The sequence below is a fragment of the Trachinotus anak genome, unplaced genomic scaffold (genome assembly GCF_046630095.1).
Source record: "Trachinotus anak isolate AG129_WGS33_773 ecotype Australia unplaced genomic scaffold, CSIRO_AGI_Tana_v1 ptg000012l, whole genome shotgun sequence".
Taxonomy (NCBI): Eukaryota; Metazoa; Chordata; class Actinopteri; order Carangiformes; family Carangidae; genus Trachinotus; species Trachinotus anak.
Window position 1 is genome coordinate 16,597,645 of NW_027273863.1, and position 11,417 is coordinate 16,609,061.

Genomic DNA, 11,417 nt, shown 5'->3' on the forward strand with positions numbered 1-11,417 from the left:
GTCCTAGATTGCCACCCCGGCACAATGTGAAACAGGGTGTGCTCTCCACATTAATGCTTTAACCCAAACATTGGGTGGTTTCCATTACCATGGGGCATCACATTTCTTCCTGGGTCAAAGGGTGATCACCCCAACAGTTCACTCTGACACCAATATCAGGTCTGTTGTTAAATCACAGCATTGTTTCCTGAAGTGTTTTACTGCACTATTAAGTTTACAACTTGAGATTATTTCCACTTATTTTGCTTCATAAATAAGTTGACTCAATCTATTAATTTTGTTTATCGACTTACCAAGACTGTCTATTTTAAAGAGCAAAATATTAGTTGTGCAGCTTTTAGCAAATGGAAAAGGTAAAAATACTAGCAAGCAGGGGGAGAAGCTACATCGTGCAACTTAACATTCAGTAATTTTATTGCATAGAATGAAACAGAATGAAAATCAGCTTGAGACATTTTTGTCCAGTCACTTTAATTACAGTGCTTTTTTCCTCACAAAACAAAAGCTTTACATAAAAAACATGGACAAACTTAAGAGATTAATATAGTTTTCAAACATTTAGACAGTTATAATTCAAAAAATGTTTAATGCAACCCAGAGTAATCTTCAGAGCAGTAAAATAACACCCACACCTTTAAGAAAAGAAGAGGCAACATGTGTCTTGGTTAACAAGGCATATGTATGACTTCCTGTTTACCCCGAGGACAATGTGCTGCAAAGAAAGCAATAATGGCACTGTAGTAAAAATGTCGCAGAAACTGATTTTGTATTGCCATCAAAATGCCATTTCCCAGATTGTGATGAATTAAATAAAGACACGACTTGCGAGAGCCATTAGTGATGACACTAGGGGTGTTGTAGTGTGCAACTCTTTTAGTTACAATTACCTCACACAGTTTACACAAGTTACAGTACAGGGCTGTGGAAATAGGTTTTCAGTGGGGTAACAGTTCCTGTGTAGGCTAATGATGTAAACACCCAGTAAATATGCATGCCCTTTAAGACCAACAGAACACATCATGCAGTTTTGCCAACAAGTGTATTGCAAAGGCAGCACATGATCAACCTGAGACTCAGAAATACAAAGACCCAACGCTGACACAACAGACTGCCTTTCGAACAACAGTAAAGCAGGTAGATATGAGATCATTGCATTTCTCAATTCAAGCCAACACACTGTATAACAAAGGCTGGCAAGTGTTCACAGACAAGGAGTTCTCAATTTTGACAGAGTACAAATAGTATGCCAGTGTTTACTAAATGGTAATCTGGGGACTGGTACATGTAGTCACTGGTTAAAGTAACCATAGTAGCTGCAAGTAGTGCATCAGTGTATAATTCGGTTTTTTGAAAATTAAAAGCCCCTCATGGATCACTCTCTACAGTACGTGTGACAAGATAATAACAAGTCATCAGATTGCATTGAGATCCTGGGGCCAACATGTGCTGGTAAATTTGTATTCACTGCCTCCCTTTTCATATTCAATGCACACATGTCTGCCCCTCAGCCAGAAAGAGAAAAATAACCATGGTAGAATCTATAAGAGTGCAATAAGCTGCCCCATTACCAAATATATTTACAATTACATAAAATAAAAAAAAAACTGTTTTACAAGAATAGATCAACCCCACCACTGGCCTGTATGTTTGTGGTAATAACAGCTGAGGAGAGGGCAGCTTCCAGTAGGTTGTTTTTTTTTTTGTTTTTTTTTGGACAGGGTAGCTCAGTTTTGCAACACCTTGAGAGTAGAGAGCAAGGTCAGAGATTGGGTGGAGCAGAAAGGGTTTGGATAACTGTGATTAATGGTTCTTCAGCTGATTAGACAACCAATCCAGTCCTTCATAGAGACCATCTCCAGTGGTGGCACAGGTTGCCTGGATGTACCAGTGTCTGTTGCGTAGGGAGTGAAGATTCATCTTGTCTGTGAGTTCTGCAGCGTTCATGGCGTTTGGAAGGTCCTATAAGCAATAAACAGAAGAAAGCATAAGAAGCCTACCCTGTGAATTCATCAGGCAAAGAGAAAAAAAAAACATGCAAAAAACTTATTGTGATATACACCAGTTTCTATGAAAGACTTTGATTAAGTATGACTTACTTGTTTGTTGGCAAACACTAATAGCACGGCATCACGCAGCTCATCCTCTGCCAACATTCTCAAGAGCTCTTCACGAGCCTCTGTGCATCGCTCTCTGTCGTTGCTGTCCACAACAAAGATGAGACCTGGAACAAGAGCCAATAGGGAACAAATGAGTGCGTGCATGATGTGGGTCTTTTAAATATACAGCAGTGGAAATTCAGTGAATACAAAAAAAACACACATTACAAAGCGACTGATTTAAAGCAAACAAATGTCAGGCACTATGGTTTTGATACTAATTAACGTACCCTGTGTGTTCTGGAAGTAATGACGCCACAACGGCCGAATTTTGTCTTGACCACCGACATCCCATACTGTGAAACTGATGTTCTTGTACTCTACTGTCTCTACATTAAAACCTGGAGGGAAATAAATAATCACATTAAAACAAACTCAAATTTCTCATGCTACAGTAATAAGGTAAACTGGCCTAGGATACTGTTGTTCTGTGTGATGTCAAACAACACAATGATGTACTAGGCCCAGGCAAGACATCTTTATCTTACAATTTTTGACTTACCTATCGTGGGAATGGTCGTCACAATCTCTCCAAGTTTCAGCTTGTACAGAATAGTTGTCTTTCCAGCAGCGTCCAGACCCACCATGAGAATCCTCATCTCCTTCTTCCCGAACATTTTAAATAAACCTGCAAACATATTCCCCATGGTGGCTGGTGATGGGAATCTACTTTGGTGAAAATAAACCTGTGAAGAAACAACAGATCAATTGTTGAAATGAGGGTGCTACAAAACAGGCGGGTGGCCAATACCAAAACAGTTGAGTTAAAACTCACTTATAAGAAGTGATTATAAGAGTTGAGAAGATTATTCAATTGACAGAAATGTATCAACTTTCTTGATAACTCAATCTTTTTTGCTCAATATTTAAAGCAAAAATAACAAGCATAACGACGTTACAGTTTCTCAATAGTGAGGATTTGCCTCTGATCTTTGTTTTATGTGAAAATAACCTGAATATATTTGAGTTTCGGATGACGTCACCTTGGGCTTTAGAAAACTAGGATGGGCACTTTTCACAACTTTATGACACTTTATAGACCAAATGATTAATGGAGAAAACTATGTGCTGATACATCAATAATGAAAACAATGAATAGTTGCAGCCATAATCGCAACCGCACTTAGTATCAGAGTTTCTGTGTTGAAATATGACCACAAACGACTTTTGTTTCTTCAGCCAAAAACTGTAGTGTGCCTACCACTAAATCCCTCCCACTATTGTTTCCTACCTTGAGTAAGAACTAGCCAACATTTAGTCCTATTTTAGCCCCGGTTTCTGCTTCTGCGCCTGTAATTAAATCCTATTTGAGTCACGGACTTAAGTATCTATTATTCTGAAAAATATAAACCCAGCTGCCTTTGATAACCTATCACTATATTATAGTGATATGACCTGAATCCTAAAAGACTCTCTAACCATTTGGATTGAACTAAAAAAATAAAAAAATAACTATTTCCCAAATTGCCCTTTCTTAAGAGATGGTAACCAACAATGACATATGTCCCTGCTCAGTGTGTGCAATGTGAACCAACAATGTTTTCTCTCTTTTCAGGAACACGTTTCCTAACAGATGGTAAGTATTGTGGAAAAGCTGTAAATGCTGTTAAATGACCTTTGGTGTTTTTAAAAACTCGCAGGGTAAAACCTCTTTCAGAAAACTGGATGTTCACTATGCCACGTCCATGTCATATGGGACTGCGAGCATTCAGTTTTCAGACTGTGGTATGATTACAGCTGGTGATGTGAAGATTAAAATAATGACGATGTAACACAATACTCATTAAATCCATGTTGAATTTCATTCGGCTATGGGGCCTGTTGATGGCCCTTAACCGCAAAGTCGGATATATCACGTTTACATAAGTTTCCCAGTTGACATGAACACTATTAACACGTCTGTGATTGGCACTCACCCCTCTTAAACATTTTGTCAGTCCTGAAAAAACAGGAGACATCGAGAGGATGAATTTGATTGTGCTGAGACTGAATCAGAGAGTAACCTGCGGAGCGGTCAGGTGACGGACATGACTAGCCTTGTACAGCAGGATTAGCCGCCATCCTATGCCAAGATGTAGAGATAAAGGATTTGCTATTCACACATTAGACTAAATCCGAGGAGCCCAGCAATTTCGTAATGTCGGCTCACTGGAGTACTTTTAACTCACCAAGGTGCAGCGCTAAAAGTTGCCCGACAACGTAAACAAACAACTGCGTTAGCTTTTCAAGGTTTAATGCTAATAGCCCTCCGACTAGTTCAGATGTTTGGACAGTTTATTGTTACTCTATTTTCCAGCACACTAGAACCATTATTGCGTTTTTTTTCGTGCCAACATAATGCAGTATAGACACGAACATGGGTAAAAAAAAAAAAGTAAATAAAGTAAGGGATACAAATGAATGTCAGACTGAGATAAATTGGCTAATCGGTAAAGTTAGCTCGTAGCTGCAAGTCGTTGTATGTCTCTAGGCTTCCTGCCTGTCGACACCGCGGTCACACAGGCGATCAAGCCTGCAAACATGTGGCTTTTTTGTACGACTACATTCAATGAAAACAGAAATAAATTGGCTTCATTAAAGTCTCTCTTTTACACTTACACGGTTTCTATATTTCCTTCCCTCGTCAAGGCGTTTCCTTCCTCGGGAAAATGGCGACAATTTGACACGTCAGAGGTTCCGTCCCTGCAAAACTTCCGCGGTCATCACCAGGCTGAGAGGTGTCGCCCCCTGTGGCTAAGGGGAGAACTACACGGATTCTGGATAACCCCATTTCTTAAACATTGATTAATTGTTAATTGGCCAGTTGGTTAATTGGTGTTTAACCCTCCTATTTAGTGTTTATAACTTAAAACTTAATAAACTGTTTATAACCCACTATAATGTAGTCGCACACAGATGTAAGGATATTTACGATGTTTACTAATGTATTTGTCAACAAATATAGCTCCTAGCATCTGAAACTGGTGTGTAAACAGTTAATGAATGATTAACACTGAACCACTCAACAATATATGAGTTTAAGAACTTTTTGTAAATGTTTTTAAAAACAAGATGGTTGTGTTTTCTCGTGTGTTTTTGTTCATGTCGTGTATATTTTGTGGGCCAGTATAGGTTTTTATTTGGAAAATGACAATGACATGTTAAGCTAGAAAGTAATTTTTTGGCTTGACAAAAAAAAAAAAAAAAAAAAAAAAAAAACAACTCCAGGTCCACCTATTAGATTTATCCTTGAGCTTTCAGTGGCATCTTGTTGCCTTCATCAGTAGATGGAGTTTGCTCACTTGTCATGGGAAGTCAAAAGTAGGCCTAAAAATCTCCCTTAATACATGTAATTGATATATAAAGCCTGTGTTTTCATTCATATAAAAGAATTAGAATGACAGTCATTAATTTTCTGTTTATCGATGAGTTATGGGTGCTTCATATAAGCCTAAATTAGGAGGTGAAAAATAAAGTGTAACCAGGAATATTAATATTGCTGAATGTACCCCGATGCTCAATATTGTCATTTAAATTATTGGTAAAAAGTTAGAAAATAGCAATATATAATTTCAGTAACATGATTTATATATATATGTACATATATCACTCAGATGTTTTACTGTGACGTATATGACATGATTGCATTTATAGCCCAAGCTACACTTATTCTTAAATGGGCTTTTATGAAACAAAATTTGGAATGAAATATAATGAATATACCACATTAATAGATAAACTTCATATCTAACAACAAAAAGAAAAAAAAATCTAAAGTGTTTTTTTTTTTTTACAATTAAATCTGGTTACATGTATCTAGTCGGATGAGGATCTATTTAAAAGCATGGAAACTCCCTTTATAGTGTGAATTAAGCCCTCTCAATGCATTGTAGACTCTAGATGATTCTTAAAAAGTGAGGACCTTTAGTCTGTCATACTGTACAGTTTGAACAAATTCAAATCTATGGTATTTGTTTTTAAACTCAATTCAAACATCAGTTTCCACTTCTTTTAGATCTACCACCAGGTCATTAAAAAAAAGTCTAACTGCGTTGTTGTAGGGCAGTTAAATTTTAACCAGGGTCAACTATGCCTGCCACCCCCAGCCAAGGTGGCAGCAGGAGGGGGGAAGAGCAGGAGAGAACAGCGGGAGGGGAGAAGGGTCTATAGCTGGTGATGGACCACACAGTGAAGGCTCATAATGCCTCATTCTGCAACCATAATTTGTGGTTATGCCCTGCCAAATGCCTGAGAGATTGCTTTAAGCATATTTTCACAGACAACTGCTGTCTTTTTTATGTGTGTGGAAGGTGTTTATTGAGTACCAACTGTTTAGATTCTTGTAGACTCACACATTTGACTCTGAGTCATTCAGCAAAGTTACATTATCTTTTAAGTTTGTATATCAATTTTCTACAGGCAACTGTTGCGAACTTTAAGTCAGTGTTGTTAAATATTGAAATCTTTCCAGTCCTGTTTTATTCTTACAAAAGCATCTGCAGAACACACTGTATCAAATACACTCTCTGTATCCCTCTCTCTCTCTCTTTCTCTTCTTTTTTTCTAATTATTATTTAAAGCCAGACAACTTTGTTAAAACAATTAAAGAAGCAGATCTTAGAGCATATATTCAAGAAATTTCTGCAGACTGTTTTTTTTTTTTTTTACCCATGGTTAGTAGAGTTTAGTAGGAGGTTCAGGTCCAAGTTTGTGCAGCGCCAGTTTACAAAGTCACACTTGCATAACAAAGCATTTCACTCTCTCAGTCTGTAAATCTGAAGCACATATTTTCTAAAATTGTGATGTCTTATGTCATAAAATATGTATGTATGTAAAATATGTCATTTATTTCTCATCTTTAAAACAATGTCATGAGAGCAAAACCTGTGGTTCACCAGTCACTCAACATTGGAGCTGTAGGGCATCTTTACCACTATGTGAGCAACTTTCCTTATAGGTTCTACAAGTTTCAGTTCAACCAAACTCAACCACCATACTGCTTAAATTACAGCAAAAACATAAACAGTAGCAAACAAGAGCTTTAATTCTGCACTGGTCTGTAATTCCTCAAAAAAACTAAATCTCAGTCCACAGAAATACATTTTTTTTTCTTTATAAAGGACACTTTAACAAGGCAAGAAGTAAAATATAACTATAAACCTCTGTTTGATTTGGTGAGCTACCACAACTTGGAGAAAAACAAAAGGCAAACCCACATTCTCCTCTTTGCACCGTCGGAGCGCAGGTGCAGATGTTGAGGTGTGACAACACTGATCAGGGCAAACACGTGCAATGAAACCCGCCAAAAATATATTTTATTACTGGTTATTACTGCTTCGTCCTAAGCCAAATCACATATCTGGATACTGAGATACTCTCTTTGTTGGAAAATTATACCTGCAGGCTATTGTCTTCTAAGATGAACACTTTGAATTAAAATGAAATACATGAGGCATAAATCATGTTAGATAATCTCAAAATTTATGAATCTCTCTCTTAGTAAAAAACCTCTCTTTACATTTTATGAGGATTTTAGCTTAAGTTTAAAAAAGCAGGTTTTATTGGGTTGACATTAATATAATATGCATTTGCAACATACCATGTAGTGAGCCGAAGGTACAGTATAGATCCTGGAAGTGCTAAATCCACCTTTCCATGCCTAACAGGCAAACACAGCGGTAACATCCATTTGAAGGGCTCTTCTCCTCCCTCCTTCCTCGGTTTCGGCTTCATATCTCACTAGATACTGACAGTTGTGATGTGTGGACAGAGGACTAGAAATAGGACAGTAGGGGGTGTTTATATCACACACATACAGACACACACACTCTCAAAGCACACACACAAACACACCAAAAATTTCTAATGGCTACACTTGTGTACACCCTTAAAACTTTCTCCCTCACATGCACAAACACACGAATGCACAGACGCACAAGTGCACTTTTTTTTCCATTTTTTTTTTTTTGTTTTAACAAAAGAAAAAAAAAACAAGATCTCTTCTTTATTCATGTGAAATGTGTCTCCACACCACCTATCCCCACCTGGGGGCCACGACCACAGAGGGGACAGCTACAGTACGACTGTGGTGATTTTCAAACAGGTAATCCCTCTCTGCAGAAAAATATGCTTTTGGTAAATCTCTGGGCAATGCAAACAGACATCACCTGTGAGGCTGTATCAGTCATGCCCAAATCAAAGCAAATTTGTGGCTGATGAGTGAGGCTTCGCAGCAGTTTGTGAATGGACGAGGGCTGACATGGGGCCAAACAGGCTTTGCAGTAGGAAGTGGGTAAGGATCTCAGTAGGGGCCTTACTCCCCTCTGAGACAAGGCCTAGCAAGGATAAAAAACGCTCAGTAAGGGGCTTGGGAATGCTGATCTGGTGTGTGTGTGTGTGTGTGTGTGTGTGTGTGTGTGTGTGTGTGTGTGTGTGTGTGAGACAGAGGCAGGGAGAGAGAATGTGTGTGTACTCATAAGTCTGCATGTATAAGAGAAAGTGTTATCTACATTATTTTCATGAACCTTCACATTATGTTAAAGAACTTACTTTGGACTTTGAGTTTGTGTGTAGCGTAGGGTTTTAATAATCATAATAATCATGATAATAGACGCACAATATGAAATGGCCCTTGGGCAACCAATAGACTGCTGTGTGAGTGGTACAAAGGAGCTGGTTTGGGCTAAGCAGTGCTGGAACTCAGATGGACAGGCATGGGATGCCTCCCTCTGCGTCTCATGTACTGGATTATAGGTCGGGCAAAATCCCAAAGGAGGTGTGAAGCAAGAAACAAACCGAACATTATTACAACGACCCGCATCGTTGCCATGAGAGGATCCATGCTGGCTTCATCCATTGGCAACAAGTGCCACTGGGCACCCTACCCCACGCCTCTCACAGTAGGGGGCGCTACAGAGAGAGACAGGCTGGGGCAAAAGGATAAATGTGCACCAGTGTCGCCTGCCAATCACCTTTGTATGGTGATTGTCGGCGGCCTGAAAAGGTCGTTAAGGGGATTTACATAACATTTTGCACTCCACCCCGGGTGCATTCGGAAATGTTCGATTCCATATTGAGTCATTACTGCATGAAGATTGTTCTTATGTATTTTGACAGCACAGTTTATGGAAACAAAGGTAGGGAGGTGATATGGTTGGAAGGCAGTTAAAAACATGAAATGCAAACACAGCATAGGTTTGGGCAACAAGTTCATAAGCCACTGCATTTAAAAAAAAATGTTTGCATTAATCAAATTTTCCCAAAGACCTACTCGCGAAATACAAAGTTCTCCAATCTTGGTGCCACAAATGATCCTTAACTGTGTTTTCATTTACATTTGGGCTCTAAAGCGCTACATTGTGCTACCATACATATAACATAATTCAAATATTGGTTTTCATTTCTCATGTGACTCGTTCATTCCTCCAATGACAACTGGTCCAGTATATGTGTGAGCCATTGGTGTTGATGGGAGATGCCCTGGGACATCCGTGACAGATGGTTGAGACAAGCTCTTCAACGATGTACTTCCTCAGAAAGGACATGGGGGCCTCTGGCGTGGGATGGGGGTGGGGGGTGGGGTGTATTAAGAATGGGAATCGCTGGCTTGCAGTATGTGGGTATACTGGCAAGGTGTAAGGGTACACATAGAACACAACGTTCATGCCAGAGAACTGGATTTCCGGGTAAAGGATGACTTAGTTGGACGTGAGGTTTCCATGGTCCGTTTCTCCAAACTCTCGGCACCCTTTAAATGACCTGCATTTACCAAGACATTTTGCCACCTTCTATGAGCTCAAAGGAAGTTTTGACTGATGTTATGAGGCTACGTCTGCCGCTCTCTCTTTGATAATTGCTCCAAGCATCCACATTGGCTATGACGGGCCATTGCAAGATGAAACAATAGTGAGGATAAAGGTATTTCTTTGAAAGACTTTTTTGTTTCTCTCAGGGGGTTGGTTTGAAGTTGATTCATGTTTGCTATGTATACAGGTTTTTAAGGGTTGTCCCACCCCTGCTCCCTGTTTTAAATCCAACTATATCCCATTGGAGGAGGCATCAAAGATTAAAGTGTGAACCTGTTGCACCTTGGGGTAGATAATTGGTTGGAATGCACAGCATGTTGAAGCAGGGCCTTGAGGGCAACCAGCACCAACCAAAACCCATGGCATCAAAACCAAGTAGATGTCCAGATTTGGCATTTGGAATTTTTCACTTGTCATGTTGATGCCAAATGATTTGTAACACGGTCTGATCTTATTTTTCCAACATTCAGGGATCCTTGACATTGACAGGGTTGATTGTAAGCGGCGGCCCTTTGGGCCCTTTAGAGAGGCCTCATGATGACAGGCCTAACATGCTCCCAAGGTGGTCCAGGTAGGGTGTTTTTTATTGCTGATAAGTGATCTCACTCAGTTATGTAAGTCCCTAAGAGGTAATCCTCAGCTGATTGAGTAATGAATTTGGAGGCATATTGAATGTTGCATGCAAGCGCAGCCATCCCAGACCAAAAAACATAATTGACAATTTTGACAATTGATAATTCCTCCATAATATCATGGTGTTTTGTAAAATGTAATTGTTTTGATAGTGAATTCTTCTTTGTGTGTGTTTGTGTGTGTTGGGGTGCTTGTCTGCGCACCTGTCTGCCTTGAGGGTGAAAAGGTCTATAGCCTCTCATTTTTGGCTGGCACTCGTGTGGTAATGCATTAGAGGGCTTGTCATTGTACTTTATTGAAGACCTCTGACAAGCTATTTGACACTCTTGACAGGGTCAGAGGTGTCAACCTGCTCAGACTGACAGGGAAATGGACACATAAGGGCACAGGCGAATTAGGCTGCTACTCGAGTCAATTGCAGGTTGTAGCCCTAGGGCACTTGGGCTGCTGCTCCACCGTTACAGCCCGGATGTCATGTTGGATACCTGGGGAGACAACAACAGAAATTTAGACAACTTTTTTAGCATTTAAACCATATTTAAATCATCTTTTACATTCTGTTTGTTCTGCTTTATGATATTTTTAGGATGGAACAATACAATAAAAAGGTTGCAAGGATAATAGCAGTTGCATGTGAACTTTTGCACATCTCTCAAATGCATTTTGTCCTTGTCTGGGGCAAATATGGAAACATACATGGGAAACAAACTGGAAATAGTTACACATTTCCAGTTATGTAAAAAATAATTTGAAAACAACTACTGTGTGTACACCATCATGAAAATATGTGAGGGACTATGGGCTTGTAAGGGCCTCATAATGACAAACAATTTAGCTGAAACTG

At 39.3% G+C, this 11,417-nt stretch overlaps 1 protein-coding gene across 1 annotated transcript; it reads right to left on the minus strand.

Moving 5' to 3' along the window:
* Nucleotides 1-390: 390 nt before the first annotated feature.
* On the minus strand, nt 391-4,907 carry arf1 (ADP-ribosylation factor 1). The gene is made up of 5 exons (XM_071492945.1): nt 4,755-4,907; nt 2,659-2,842; nt 2,387-2,497; nt 2,097-2,221; nt 391-1,959 (listed from the first exon to the last, which is right to left on the minus strand). The coding sequence occupies exons 2-5, from the start codon at nt 2,801-2,803 to the stop codon at nt 1,801-1,803; spliced, it is 540 nt and encodes a 179-aa protein (XP_071349046.1). The 5' UTR covers nt 2,804-2,842; nt 4,755-4,907; the 3' UTR covers nt 391-1,800.
* Between the last annotated feature and the right edge of the window lie 6,510 nt (nt 4,908-11,417).

What these genes read in the sequence shown, in the direction of transcription:
- arf1 (XM_071492945.1), bottom strand. Translation starts at nt 2,803, where the DNA reads ATGGGGAATATGTTTGCAGGTTTATTTAAAATGTTCGGGAAGAAGGAG. An exon ending in GACGACCATTCCCACGATAG is followed by an intron (nt 2,498 to 2,658) that starts GTAAGTCAAAAA and finishes ATTTCCCTCCAG; the next exon opens with GTTTTAATGTAGAGACAGTA. An exon ending in TTACTTCCAGAACACACAGG is followed by an intron (nt 2,222 to 2,386) that starts GTACGTTAATTA and finishes CTCTTGTTCCAG; the next exon opens with GTCTCATCTTTGTTGTGGAC.